The 15362-nt window shown below is 33.2% G+C and overlaps 3 protein-coding genes across 7 annotated transcripts; all 3 read right to left on the minus strand.

Moving 5' to 3' along the window:
* Positions 1–1486: 1486 nt before the first annotated feature.
* On the minus strand, positions 1487–6282 carry LOC142531283 (replication protein A 70 kDa DNA-binding subunit B-like). Its single transcript, XM_075637379.1, has 8 exons — positions 5498–6282; positions 5281–5338; positions 4105–4583; positions 3239–3685; positions 3044–3168; positions 2888–2969; positions 2542–2659; positions 1487–2422 (listed from the first exon to the last, which is right to left on the minus strand). Exons 4-8 carry the CDS (start codon positions 3319–3321, stop codon positions 2231–2233), a joined length of 600 nt encoding a protein of 199 aa, XP_075493494.1. The 5' UTR covers positions 3322–3685; positions 4105–4583; positions 5281–5338; positions 5498–6282; the 3' UTR covers positions 1487–2230.
* A 381-nt stretch (positions 6283–6663) lies between these two features.
* Positions 6664–10420, minus strand: LOC142530687 (uncharacterized). Its single transcript, XM_075636502.1, has 7 exons — positions 10111–10420; positions 9488–10009; positions 9121–9249; positions 8351–8808; positions 7661–7843; positions 7272–7485; positions 6664–7154 (listed from the first exon to the last, which is right to left on the minus strand). The coding sequence occupies exons 1-7, from the start codon at positions 10418–10420 to the stop codon at positions 6664–6666; spliced, it is 2307 nt and encodes a 768-aa protein (XP_075492617.1).
* Positions 10031–15156, minus strand: LOC142531543 (filament-like plant protein 3). Of its 5 annotated transcripts, none has more exons than XM_075637715.1 (5): positions 15009–15156; positions 14028–14274; positions 12372–12552; positions 10882–12272; positions 10031–10755 (listed from the first exon to the last, which is right to left on the minus strand). In XM_075637715.1, the coding sequence occupies exons 2-5, from the start codon at positions 14130–14132 to the stop codon at positions 10624–10626; spliced, it is 1809 nt and encodes a 602-aa protein (XP_075493830.1). In that variant the 5' UTR covers positions 14133–14274; positions 15009–15156; the 3' UTR covers positions 10031–10623. The 5 variants fall into 5 exon arrangements, with proteins under 5 accessions (XP_075493830.1, XP_075493827.1, XP_075493828.1 ...); XM_075637712.1 differs by having other exon boundaries at positions 14949–15156; XM_075637713.1 differs by lacking the exon at positions 15009–15156 and adding an exon at positions 14898–14986.
* Positions 15157–15362: the final 206 nt, after the last annotated feature.

A 15362-nucleotide genomic window follows, 5' to 3' on the forward strand; every position in this document is an offset into this window, starting at 1 on the left:
ACCATACCGATATTCACATTAAAAAATAATACTTCTTAACATAAAAAATAATATTTTTCATGGATGACCAAAATAAGATATATATCTCACAAAATGCGACCCGTGAGACCGTCTCACGCAAGTTTTTGCCTTAGTTAAAATATCCATTGTGTTTTGTATTTTTGACTCAATAAATGAGGAAAAATATAGAGTTATGAGTTTATGAAGATTTTTAAATTAATGAGGTTATATAAATATATGATTCAAAACATACAAATAAAATTTTAAAAATAAGAAAATTTTCAAACCAAGAATTTATGTGAAGTTGTAAAATACAAAATTTTCTCATCAATTAATTGATAGAACACAAAAATTCTTATGAAACAGTAATTTTATGAGTCGGATCTCTAACTCGACTCAATTTAATAAAGAATACTATTTTTATGTCAAAAACAAGTATCACTTTTAATGTTAGGTATAATTAGGATTCGATCAACTTCATAAATATAAATCCGTAAAATTGTATCAGGAAAAAACAAACTCTAGATAGAGATTGATCAATCAGAATAAATCAATTGTAAAAAACTAAACGACCTTATATTCATGGTAAAAGAATAATTTTTTTGTACCGACTTTTTCACGAAATACAGATCGCTTTCTACATCCATTGGTTTCTTTTCATTTGGCAATCTTTTGAATAGGATTGATTAAATTCTTTGACATCATATGTGGAAAAGGACAAGACATCCAATATTTTTATACATCTTTAATTAGATTTAAAATTATAATTAATTCATCAATATCAAATCCAATGCTGAATTGCTGATTGAACTCCAATTAATAGACAATCCTATTTTCATTGAAGAATTATGTTGGATTTATAACATAACATTATAATTATAAATATTAATATAAATGTAAATTTTAAAGTATCAAAATGTGAAATGGTAAATTTGGTATTGAATAAAAAGATACACCGAGTTGTTTATCTTTGTTAGGTCCAAGTTTAATATAAATAGTTTTGATATGATAAACACTCGTCATGAGTGACATCCTATATCCGATAAGTAAAACTCATATCAGTTGATGTCACATAAACGTTCACAGTGAGTACTGACTATATCAAAATATATATGTATATTCAGAAAACATTCTCTTTTGATGGTAAAGATTAAAAATGCATTTTGATATGTATATTCGGAAAACATTCTCTTTTGATGGTAAAGATTAAAAATGCATTTTGAATACCCAATGCAATATGTATTGATAATCAAAAAAAATTTAAATCTTTTTATTATAGGAAAGAAATGACTGTATTTGCTTATATATGTTACTAGTAAGAAGCACGTACGTTGCACGTGATATCCCAATGATTATTGTCCAAATTTTTAGTGAATTTATATAATTAAAAACTATCTATAGAAGAATATGATGATATATAATCAGTTAATGAAAATAATAATTATTTAAAAATGTAAACACAAATATTTATTAATAGGAGAAATGTAATAAAAGACAATAATTAAAAAACAATAAAAAAGCATAGCGCAATAAGTTACGATGGAATCAAACTTTTTCTTGATTGATCTTCACAAATGCCACATTTTGTGTGTCAGTTTTAGTTTTGACTTGTCTCTTTCTCTTTACGGAGGAAGAAAGCTTGTCATCATCTTCAATCAGGATGTTGGTATTTCTTTTGGCATCATCAGATAATTTTTTGTTGTTTTGTTGGGTTCGTGTCTTGGACATAGAACTATGTTTGATGTTTTTTTCTCTTTATAAAAGTAGCAATTTTTTCATCATCTTCCATTTGAATATGAGCATTTGCATTGACATCTTCGAAGTTTTCTGATTTGTGCTTTTGCAGGGGCTTCTGAAATCCTTCAACTATAATAGAATAAGTTGCATTATTGGTCGGAGTCTTTTCAGCAAACTTGAAAAGAAAGTTGTATTCTTCTTTTTCTGGCATTTCAAGGGCCATATAATATGGCGAAGCACTTGCATCCTACACAAAACCAAACACAAGTTAGTGATAGAGTTTTAAAGTTTAGGTGTTATTTGTAGTAATGTGGTTTAAACTAACCTCAGTGACAGACTTGATATATTCTTTCACTGGACAACCAATAAAAGCAGCAGCTACGTCATCAAACATTGTAATTTTTATATTGTCATTGTCTTTTTTGATATTTATCGTAACTCGATACATGTGCATGTGACAGTATGATAAAAAATATAAATGTATGATATTATTTCATGAATAAAAAACAAATATGATGGATTTATACCTCGGCACTGCTTCGGCAAGTATATGAACGCATTTGGTACAAGTTGTCCCATCTTTTGTTTTAATAATTGCCCTCGAACAATTGTTACAAGCTTCATACCAAGGGTTAAATCTGTTTTCAACTTCAAGTATGTATCCTTTGAAAGAGTAGTATGTGTTCTAGTTCATTAGAACATAAGATCGATACATTCGATAAACCAAATAAAATTAGTGTTTTGGATAAATGGGAGAAACAATTAGTATAATATAAGGAAAAAATTGTGAAATTTTTCTCTTACCTCGGTTAAACTTTTGCGTTCATTGAGCAATTGATTGATGGTGATTTCTTTAGAACATTTCAGTTTAGTAGTCATCCACAAATTATCGAGATTGTGGTCTTTAAAACCCGAGTTCAGCCTGTTTGTCAAAAACAACAAGAAGTATTAGTAAAAAAAAATGATATTATAAATGTTACAACAAAAGTGAATTTTCAACTTGTTATTACGTGATCAATATGTTTTTTTCATAGATTAAATTAAACAACACTTTTACTAACTTGGTTCATTCTAAATTGCAATTATTATAGGCATGCGTACAAATTAAAATATTGATGCTCGGGGAAATAATAGAATTCAGTTTGCTCACCATAAATTTAAGTTCTCTGATTCGGTGCATGGTGGGTTAAGATATATCGTAGTAGTATATGTGGATTTCAATTGAACTGTGTCTATGGAAAAAAAAAACTGAGAAGTGAGTTTTTTAAGTTATTGATCAATACATTTATAATATAATCGACAATACATTGGTAAGGTTGTCTTTTCATATTTGAGAAAGCAATTATTGGCTTCTCATTCACCATCTCCTCTAACCATTGGCCTTCATTGAAGGCGAGATCGTCCCACAAATTTATTGTAACAATATCATGTCTGAGAAAAATTACGATAATATAACATATTTTTTGAAAGAATCGAAATGTAATAAAATGGTTGTACGCACTGAATGTTCATCAATATGACTTCTCTCCTGCAGCATGTGCTATTGTCATCCCTACGAAACTGGATCGATTGCTTGACTTTCATGATGACACCTATGACATCTAATAAATAACGGATATTAATTAGTTATATAATAAAATAAATGATATATTTACAAATCAAATGATTGTTGAGAATTATCGAGTGGTTGAGCATCTTGTGAAGAATTCTTAATGTCCCCAAACTCACAAAAACTGAAAGTGTAGTTAGAGAAACCGATAATATTATCTGTTTCTGTGATTGTTGTATTGTTTTGTAGGACCAGCTCAATTTTCGGATTGATGTTCGAGAAATTATTGTTAATTTCCCTGATGTCTGGATTAGATATGAGGTAACTTCTGTTGAACTTGAGTTGTTCATGGAAATATTGCATGGCATTGGCAAAAACAATCCCATATATCATAGTACCCTGCAACAAATAAGGGAATTCAAAAGGAAAAAAAACAAAAGAAAAATGCGATATCAGTCAATTTAGAAGACAAAATATACACTTTCAATTTTTTTTAGCACCTTAAATTGTAAAGAATATTCTGCCAGTGTTTATATAATATAATCTATATATATAGTGATGAGGACTCGTGATTAATAGCTCATGCAATATATGAATAACAATAAGAACCAAAAAAGAAAAAACCAATACACTGTTTTTTTTTTGTTTTTTTTTAAATCACCAGTGAACTCTTTATGAAGGGAAAAAAACCACATAAATATACTTCACATAGTGCTAGAATAACATAATTTAGAAGTTCTCATTAAAAAAATATTAATAATACCTCTTCATAGAATAACATAATTTAGAAGTTTTCATTAAAAAAATATTAATAATACCTCTTCATCCAAAAATATAATCTTCCGGATTGGTTTCGAATTTGCCTTTGAAAATTGGCTGCTTCCTTGTCGAAGAACCTTAAGCACGAGCGTAGTAGCCTTTTGATTTGGTTGCAGATAAGTAATAGAAGATATTTTTTGAATCAGCCATTGAAACAAATTTATTTAATTTGAAGACAAGGAAGAAGAAAAGTTTTAAGTATGTGAATTCGGAGAATAACCTTTCTTTATATATAGGTAATCTCACTTAAAACACATTAATTACATATAATTTTTTCCAAAATACAATTAAGTCATATATAACAAACAAAATGAAGATTCGGCCGTTTTCAATTTGAAAATTTGAAATGTGACCAATAGTATTTCTTATTGTTGGGGAAAAAATAAATATAATATTTGGACTTATCTTCTCTTTTGAACCAAGCGGTGGATGAGTATCGATATTGTGGAAACATCTGTCCCAATTTTCCACGAACATCCTATGAGAATAAATCATGAAATGTCTTATGAAATTGATTATCATGTAACAGAAAAGTTGTGATTGTTAGAGCAGTTCAAATAGTAAGTAGAAACTGAACTATACAATATTGCTACATTTTTAATAACATGCTGGAATGAATACATTAGATAAAAAAAAATTCAAACTACGTGGGAATGCATAATTAGATCGATTATGTTTAAATGAATGAAAAATATATATTTGGAACATTTAAAATAAATAACGTATCGTTGGTTCCAGAAAAAAATAAAAAAAATATATTAAATACAGATAAATTATATTTACGTATTGCCTAGACTTTGGAGTCAAACTAAAAAAAATAGTTTTGCAGAATAATAAGACTCCAGTCTAGTAGAAGTAAAAAGAATGAATTCAAGTACACGTTATAATCATTATTTACCCAGCATAAAATATTTTTTCAGCAAAAATAATTTATTGAAAAAAGAAAACTTAAACTTGAAAATAACTTACAATTTTAGAGCATTTACAATGAATTTTTGAGCATATGGGAAATAATATTATTTGAAAGTTAAGTGAAATAATATCATTGGTAGTTTGGAAGATATTATATATTTAAAATTTTAAATCAATTTGTTGATCAGTCATGATGGAAAGGAAATAAATATTCTTTTGGTATATGTGAAATGAAATAAGGACAAAATAAGTTCATATTTTACCTTCTTGGGTTTGTTGAAGTTCACGATGACACATGATCCTGATAGTTGTCCTTTGTTTCTGCACATCGAAAGCAAAAACATTTGGGTATTCAGTTCAGTTGTAAGCAAATAAATTCTTATGAATGACTACAATATAATATTCCCTATATTAGAAATCATAATGGGAAAAAGGAAATGTAGATTTTCATTTTTTATTGGAAAAACATAAAGTAAATACCTCGAGCAAGAACTTGATGGTACACCACATTTCTTGTCCATGTGTCACCAATGCTTGTGTTTGTGCTTGGTTTAATTAAGACTTTTGTATTTGTCATTGAAGTACCTCGAGATAGTGCAACATATAATTGTCCATGTGAAAATACAGGTTGGGGTAAATATACGCCAACGAATGGTATAGTTTGTCCTTGCGCTTTATTAATCGTCATTGCGAAACACAATCGAATTGGAAATTGCTTTCTTCTGAATTGGAAAGAGTATCCTTCATTTTCTGCAGGAGATAAAGGTATTCTCGGAATGAAAACATGTTTTCCGGTATGATGGCCAACTGTGATTTCTGCGTGGATGACATTATCTTGGAATCCTCGACATACCATTCTCGTCCCATTGCACAATCCATCTGATGGATCGAGATTCCTCAACAACATAATTGTACAATTCTTTTTCAAAACCAAACGATGAGGAGGCATGCCATTTGGAGTTAATGAGTTAAGAAATTCCGGCGGATAAAAATTTTGAGTGTCATCAATTGCTTCATCAAAACTTGTGAAAGTTCTGGTCTCACCAGGGAATGATTGAATTATTTTATCGTTCAACTTGTCAACATACTCATTCTTTGATGCAAGTATAGCTCTATTTGTCATGTAATCAGCCGACTGGAAATTTTTCTCTATATTTGGGAAAATATGATCAATAAGCTTTTGTTCAGAGGAATCTTCTTCATCATCATATTTTATAATCATATCATCTGGAATTTTGATATTGCCATCCGCATCTGAACGTTCAGTACTGTTGCCCACACGTAGCAAGAATTCAATAAATAGAGGATCTGATCTTGCTCGCATGTTTTCTAAAAGAGTTAGATGAGAAATTTGTTCGTATAAATACGATTTCACCAAACTTACATTAATAGTGTCTTGAATAGATGCTTTAGGAACAACCGATAGAACTTGCATAAAATCACCTCCAAGAACAACCACTTTTCCACCGAACGGTTTCTGGATTCCTGTTAAGTCTCGTAAACTTCTGTCAACTGCTTCAATTGCTAACCGTTTTGCCATCGGTACCTCATCCCATATGATTAAATGTGTTCTTCTACATAACTCTGCAAGTCCGATTTGTTTCGATATTGTACAATAACTTTTATCATGCAAGTCAATGGGAATTTTAAATCGTGAATGGGCTGTCCGACCACCCGGCAATATAGATGCTGCAACTCCTGAAGTTGCTTGTAGCAAGTGCTATCATTTTTCTTGATCTTACATTGGCCAATAAAGCACGGTATAAATAAGTTTTCCCTGTTCCTCCAGGTCCATCGACAAAGAATAATCCATTTTTGTGTGCATCTAAACAATCAATTATCGTAGAGAATGCCTTTCGTTGTGCTGTATTCAGGTTGGATTGAGCTAAGTAATCTTCATCTGGAATGTTAACAGCCAACTCATCGAGAATTTCTCGAGGGATTACTTCACTTGGTCCATCTATTGGAGTTGTTACTTTTGGCAGGTCATAAAGTCCAATATCTTTGCCCATGCTTTCTAGAAGCATACTGAGACTTTGTAATGTTTTTGCCGTCAATAATCCCCTGCATATAGAAAAGTTTTTTTTGAAGTCTTCGGACATTGCTTCAAAGTAAGTCTCCCATAGTTTTCTAACATCTGTTGGCTCACAATATACCAAAATCGTTGCAAACAATCTTCGTAATGCGTGTGGCATTTGGAAGCTAACGGCCTCATTTAAACACTCAAAAATACTTTTATCTTATTCAAGCAGACCTCTTCTTTGTGCAGCCTCTTTGAAAGTAAAGCAAATATTTCCGTCGACTGTTAACAGATTGTCAAATGAAGTTGGACCTCTAACATGATTAAGTAACAGTCTTAAATAATATCTTTCACCTTCCACGGAATTAGCTCCATTTACACGACCAATGACTTTCCCTTTTTTTCCTTTGTTGCCAAAACTTGTTCTTTTTATCCCACACATAATATTCTGGAAATTCACTATATAAAAGAGCTTTCACTCTATCATTTGTTGCGCACATCTGAAAAAATTCTGTTAGCATTGTTTTCGAGACATGCTCCCACTGTAGAACATTTCTCATACTTTGATTCTTCCAAAAGGTGACACATTGTTTATTTGGCAAGTGCAATGGCAAATTAATCACTGCTTGGGATATCTCATTGAGGTCAAACTCAAATATCCTCCAAACAGCTTCTTGTGCTGACACCCATCTTGCATCTTGGAAGTTTTTAATCTCATCTATCACGTTTTCTCCATCTTCATGAGCAATATGAACTGCCACTTTATCATGTCCTTTATAAATATATTTGTATAGGTATTTCACTAGCTGTCAATCCAGAGCAAACTTCTACATTAATGTGAATCATACCTTAACAGGAGGTAAGAATTATGAGGAACCACCCATTGGGTATTAAGCTTTGCTCTTCTCACATCTATTGTTTGGCCATTGTTTCTTCTTCTATATATTGGATATCCATCTTTTCCTTGTGTTGTAGTTTGACAAAATAGCCTTGGATAATGACTTTTACATTGTCCATTAACCATGCAAGAATTTTTTTTATTCATATCTCCACAAGGACCATGTATCATATGTTTTACAACCAAATCATATAGCCGAGGATGTGTATCTTTGTTAGGAAGTTCTGCAGATACATAATAATCAAACTGATCAGGAGTATTTATTTTGTAGGCAGGTTTTAGTATGACCAACATGTGAACATTAGGCAATCCCTTTTTTTGGAACTCAATTACATAGACATATGCAGCGACTTTTCCAAATATTTCTTTTTTGATTATCTGAGTTTTCAAATCATGTAATTTTTGCTCGAAACACCCTTGACGTTAAGTCTGGCCGATCCTGAGCTTTTTGTCCTTCTTTAAGATTATCCTTTATCTCTTTCCATTCTGGATTACAAGTCATTGTAATGAAGAGATCCGGTTTACCAAATATTCTCACTAATGCCATCGCATTAAGATATCTACGTCGCATATCTCTTGGGCCTCCGATAAAAGATGCTGGTAGTACAATTCTTTGGCCAACTTCACTGCCTCTAGTTTCTCCTCTAATAATGCTGTCTACTATACCTTGATAAAACTCAGCTCTCATCTCAGCCTGATTTCTTTGATAATAGTCCAACCTAGTCGTTTCAAGCTTTATATACATATCTACTATGTACTGTTGGAACAATCTACCCGCATATAGAAGAACCGATGTCAAATGATCTCTCATTTGTAACTTATAACAATAATATTCTCGACATGATACCAATTTATTGCTTTCTTTACTGATACCTATGATAATACGAAGATAACAATAAAACATCATTAGAATAAAAAAGCTATTAATTTTTTAATATCAAATGGTTATTTGGGCAAGCAACACATGCAATGACGGTGTAAACATTTAAATTCAAATTCAACGTCAGTACTTTGTAATTTACATTAATAAATGTGAAAATAATTAATTACACAAATAAGATATTAGTATTTTTTTTTGTTTTATTTGTTTTAACTATAGATTGATGCACAAACGTATATTAATGGTATCAATAAGCTTAGAAAATATAGATTACACATAGTAACAAAAAAACTAAATAAAAGTACCTTGTTGTTCCTGGTTAAGCATATCTTCAATGGAGGAAAAAGTAGTTTCTCCTGTGGAAGTTTGTTTGTTGCCACATATACTTGAACCGGTCGTGTATTTTGGAATATTTTGGTGCCAACCATTTTCTCCTAGTGGAAAAAAAAGTGGATATTGTAATGGATCATAACATCCGAAATAGTGTTTAATTCTATGATAGTCATCATTATGTCCATGGATAACAATATCTCTATCATATGGTATATTAGGATTGTTTCCTTCAATCCAAATTGCTGCAACTTGGTCAGTTGTTGGTGAATTGTAACAACATTGATCGAGCCCTGCAGTTTTGACGAATATGTAGATTTATTTGGTCAATACAAGGAATACCATTTATCCTCCGCGGCAATTCCGCATAAGGGTTATTTCCCATAACTTTCATCAAGGCTTTCATAGTATCTTCATTAATCTGGGTGTTGTCCATTATATTCATTCTATTATGTAGTTCATTGTCAATATCCCAGAAATATAATTGAAAATGAGAAGGTCCACCTTCATTAGGCACTAAAGACAGAAGGTTGTGAAATATTTGGCCTAAGGCTCTAAAAGTGTAAACCCCTCGGCTCGAAGATGCTAGTTCTTTATCAATCTTAACACCCAATGAAGTGAATGAGAAGATACTATTGTAAGCTCGCACATTTTTCCGAAATTGCATAGCTTCTGTTGATTCATAGTCAGTGAATAAATTGAGCATATCAGGTGGCACTTCTGTGGCTGCGAGCTTTATCTTGCCATTATCGCAACAAAAAGTTGGAGGCTCAAATTGAAATTTCTTAGCACCACAATAACAACATATATGCATCGGATGTAGCTCATGTGGCTGAAGCATTGTCGAGTCATGTGTTGATCCATCTAACCACAAGAATAAATAAATATAAAATATAAGTGTTAAATAACAAATATATCTTTAATATATTATTGATAACAATTTTACATTTGACGTTGATAGATACCTACACTTTGTAAAGCCTTGAGCAACCCATCACATTTTTGTTTGTGCGCTTTTTGAGATGTGGTAGGATGGAAATCAACAGCTTTTCTTTTCTTCCGATTTTCCAAAACTTTATCAACATATTGTCGACGCTCCTGAACTGAGAAGGTCTTATATTTTTTCCGTGAACTCTCTGAGCTATTCTTTTTCACCTCATCGTTAAATTGTACGAAGTTAGGACAATTATTGTAAGGACCCGACGACTCAGCCGCGGCCCCACTCACAGGACTCCTCCCTCCTGGCAGGGAAGTCCATGCACAATTGGAAAACATCGTAGATTATGCACACTTTTATAGGTATATAGATATAGATTATCATATTAACTACTTCTCCATCTCCACTTATGATTGTTCTCTACAAGCACCTATCTTCTTGATGCTCTCACTAGCCTCCGTGAATCCTTCTAGGATAGATTTTATGTGCGATTTTTATGAATTTGGCTCGGATTATCAGATCTAGTATGCTTCATGGGGACTTATAACATCAGTTCCGTAGAGGTCATCATTAAATCTTCGAATGTGGCAAGAGATTTCAACTGCAAACCAAGAGAAGCAATAGTCTTTTGGCACACGGAAAATTTACTCGCAGCAACGACCAGTTCTTTGTCCTGCAAACAATATGATAGCCTCAAGAACAACTTAGAAAGGACGAGGTTGAATCAAACATTTAAATTAACAAGACAAAAAAGAAAGGTAATTGGTCTTGTAGATAAACAATGTAGTTCTAAATGAACCTGATTGATTCTGAACTCTTCAGCTATCGTTGATCTCTGAAGTTGAGAATCAACTTTCAATCTTGAAATCTCAGTTTCTAATATGGCACATTTATCAACTGTGTCTTCTGAAAATTTCCTTTCCTTTTCGACATCATCTTGCAGGGTAGAAATTTTTGCACGTAAAGTTTCTTGTTCAAGTTCCATAACCCTGAGTTTGGACTCTGCTTCGGCTTTCTTTATGTTGGCATCCTCAAGCTGCAGCTCACACATGTTCTTTGCTTCATTAACAATGGCCAACTGGTTTTGAATGTGTACGAGTTTTACCTCAGCTTCATCAAAACGCTTCAGTGAGTTTTTAAGCCTTAATTTAGTAACTTCGACTTCTTTTTGCAAGGCTTCCTTGGCTTTGTTAGCCGAAGACAGCTGAGAACTAAGGTCGATCAACCCTGCCTCGATTCCTTTGAGTTGATTTTCGGATGTCCTAAGCTGATTTTGACACTTAGTCAGAGCTAACTCCAAGTTTACTTTATCGTCATACATTTTTTCTAATATTCCTTCAAGCTCAGCCGTTCGGTTAATCATGACTTCGAGTTCACTTCTTAAAGGGTTTTCTCCAGCTTGTTTTTCTGTGTTTCGGGTGCCTCCGCTATACATCTCTGGTGAGGCTGCAAGCCGCTCCATCTCGAGAAAATCATCCATTAGATTAATCTCAACTGAAGGAATGATGATACTTCGATCAACAGTCACTAAAGATGATGCCCGAGAATCATGGTGGCATGGCCCATAATAAATCATATCCAAACCGCGATTTCCCCAGCAGTCGTTTTCTATAACTGATATCCTCTCTCCATTATCCGACTGACTATCCGTGAAAGATTTAACATAAACAGATGGTGCAGTCACGGACTGGTTATCATTAACCATTGCCACTTTGCGTGCCACCATCTTTAGCCTGTTACATTCAGCCTCAAGCTTGGCTACCTTTTTTATGTTGTCAAGATGTTGTTTGCTAGCAGTTTCAGCAGCATGAGTACCGAGGTCTCTCTCAAAAGTTATTTGTTTCAATTCTTCAGATTTGGAAACAAGATCAAGCCTAAGATTCGAATTCTCTTTCTCCACAGATTCAAGATTAGAGAGGGCACCTGTTTTCGCATTCAGTATCTGTGAATGGAGCTCACTGATCTGGTTCTCAAGTTCTGACCTTTTTAAGTTCCACTCATGCGTTTTCTTGGCAATAGCTTCATAAATCTTCTGTTCTTTATGTTCTCTTTCTTGTCTCAGTTGTCTCAGACACTCCTTAAGTGCTCCATCAAGATGACCAATACGTTCTTCAAGTGCCGAATTCTTCAGTGTGAAGGCATCAACTTGTCTCTTCAGAAACAACACTTCATTTTCAGCCCGTTCCCATCCTGGTATTCAACGCCAAATTCAGATTCATTTAGAGACTGGATAGCAAAGAATCCTATCAGTAAAATTTGACATCTCCTAATATTTAACTAATTAAATACCCGAGACAGCTTCCTCCGCAACTCTTGCATGCTCCGCAACAAAATCTTCCTCGGAGGGAATATCAAGAAGAGCTTCCGATAGGTTCTCTGATACAGTCTTCAAATTATCATCGATTTTTTCATCACTAAGCACAGCTCTTGACGTCACTTCAGGGGACTGCGTGTTATGATTTGACAAAGACTGTAGCAACAACAAATCATTCATGATCCATATGGTCAGATTTAAAGTTAGTTGAAACATTTGAAAATTCATGAGCCACACGAGCCGGTTAAACTCATGAGTCACTTCAGGGGACTGTGTGTTATGATTTCTCACTCTTTATTTTCTTTAAATTGAAGCTGTGAAGTGGACGCGTGTTTATTTTTATCCTATGATTCTATCGATAACTCCAGTTTCTACAGTTTAAAAGGACCCAATTGTTTCACTAGCTGCTTAGCTATAGAATCAGTTACATATATTAATATTTACAGGTTTCTCTCTATCCCTTCCACCATTGGAGAATTCAAGAAGTTCCATTTTTCCTATAAGAAAATGCACGATCTAGCACCATCTCCTCAATAGCGTTACTTAAGGAATATAACAAAATCATAACATATTCATACGTTCTTCAGAATTAGCACTGTGGATTCTATAAGAGGAAATATTTAAGAGAGTTTACATATCAGTAGCCGCATGTATGGCTTGTGCTGATGCATAGACACAAAGCAACAGGCTAAGAAAAATAATGAGTTTTCAAAGGATATGCAGTTCAATAATTGCAGATCAGCCATAGAGGCAGCTGGCAACAATGCTTTTCAAAGACTAAAAAGCAAAGTGGCTCTCAGTTGTGGTCCAACCACAGTTTTATCCACACATAGTGGTCTAATTTGTAAGAAATATGAATAATGACATGTGAATTGGGATTTTTTTCATCGATCTAGTACAACATGGTTTTAGAGGTTGTGAGTAAGACTTGAGTTCCAGAAGTTTTATGCATTCAAAAGTTTTAATTTTGATCGTGCCAACCACCAATTAACTCGGCGGCCTGGTAGCTAGTTTCCATTAGTTAGTACCTGATTAAAAAAGTTTGATCATCGATTCGGCATGGTGAAACTTCGATTTAAAAGTATCCATTTCAGTCGAATTAATAGCCAAACACCTGAAAAAATAAAGCATATACGCGTGACCTGAGGATTAATAAACAAGAAGTGCTGTTTAGTCACTCTACTTTTATGTCTATCAAACCACATTTCCACATTAATTTTAGTTGAATTAAGGATGCAAACCATAATCGTCACCCCGTCCGTAAACATAAAAGGAAAGGATTCTTAAGAATTTTGAACACGATTCCATGGAACATGGATCTTTATGAAGTTAAGTAATTCTGGCCTCAGTATATTTCTCATGAAGATCATTGTACTACATTGCAAGTACAAAAATTCATTTTTTGACAAAAATCTAACATTGAAGCACCTCGAATAAGATAAAAACTTTCCTGTAAAAGACACATTATCTCCAAAACATAAAAAGAATCTGTGCAAGATGATGCTCAATTGCTCACTGCTAAGGATGCATACTCAAAATCCATTAAAGCTCAAGGCCAAGACTCCTAATTTGAGAGACACTCATTTATAGAATGCAAAAGTATGAGAAGATTTGAACCAAAAGTAACCAACCTGATCATCCGATAATCTTTCTGAACGTGATGAGATCGACCCAGAGCTTTCTGTTTCACCATTAGGACTCTTTTTTCTTCTCCACAGCCAACTTCTTCGGTCCATATAAGAAACACTTGCACGTTCTTTACACAGACTTCATCTTCACTTGTAAGTTGAAGTTATGCATCAGAAATCAAGACATCCTCCATTTTTACATCAATCACCTTTAATTTTTTCGAAACTCATGAAAGCCCGTAATCATTGTCTGAAACCAATTTTCTCAAGGTCATTACTTGACAAGCCATTTAGGAATGTAAAACAGAAACATAGAAATAAAGTAACTTAAAAAAAACAACTCTTCATCATCCTACATGAATTCACTTAAAAAATAGTCATGAAATCTCCATTAGACCAAACGATTTCGATATCTGCACAAGATCACTGATCCAAAACTCTTCAAGAACTCATTCACAAACCGATAAGAAATGCTAAAACATTTAGCCTAACGCTGCAAAAGGCGGACCCGAAACCAAGATTTCCTTAGAATACCCACTTTATCCCAAACAATTTTCAAGGAAAAAAAGAAGCTGATTAATAAGAATCTGATAGATTCATTTGAAACCAGATTCAAGATTGTAAACGCAAAAAAACTCCGGACAACAGCCCACACATATATCTCAACAAAACCTAGGAAATAAAGTCGATCCACTTCCACGTAGCACGTATCTTCCATATTTCAAAGACCCACAAAAAATAACCATGCCAAAAAGCTACCTCAGTAAAAAAAAAAAAAAGCACGTTTCTTGGTAGTTCCAAATCCCATTATCGCACACAAAAACGCACGCAAGTGTAATGCTGAAACAGTACTCCAGTCAGAAAAATCAATACTTCAATAAAAACACAGATAGTAGACAGCAGGAATTCAGATTACTGTGTTACCCCGATCAGACAGTGACCTTATTAACCCTCTTGACACAGATTCTTGGCGAAATTTCTTACATTGGTGCGGGGTGATTGTCTTGAATTTTGTATTATTCTTGACTCTTGTGGGGTTGAGTACAGACAGCGACAATGGTTGAAATTAGAAAGGAGATTTGTTTTTGTTTTCGGAACCAAGATTATGACATTCCCGCGCCTGTTAGATTCCAAGACCAACCGCCGGAAATCTGGTAATTATCTTCATTAGTGCAAGTTACCTGTCGTCTTTCTTTATTATTATTATTTATTATTATTTGAATTTGAATTATGTCTACTTTAAATAAAAACAAGTAGAAAATGACGTAGCTCCATTTTAATTTTATAATTTTAAAATTCAAATTTTTATTCTAAATTTGAAATTATATTTTTTATGTT

Source organism: Primulina tabacum, chromosome 17, assembly GCF_025594145.1.
Source record: "Primulina tabacum isolate GXHZ01 chromosome 17, ASM2559414v2, whole genome shotgun sequence".
Lineage (NCBI taxonomy): Eukaryota > Viridiplantae > Streptophyta > Magnoliopsida > Lamiales > Gesneriaceae > Primulina > Primulina tabacum.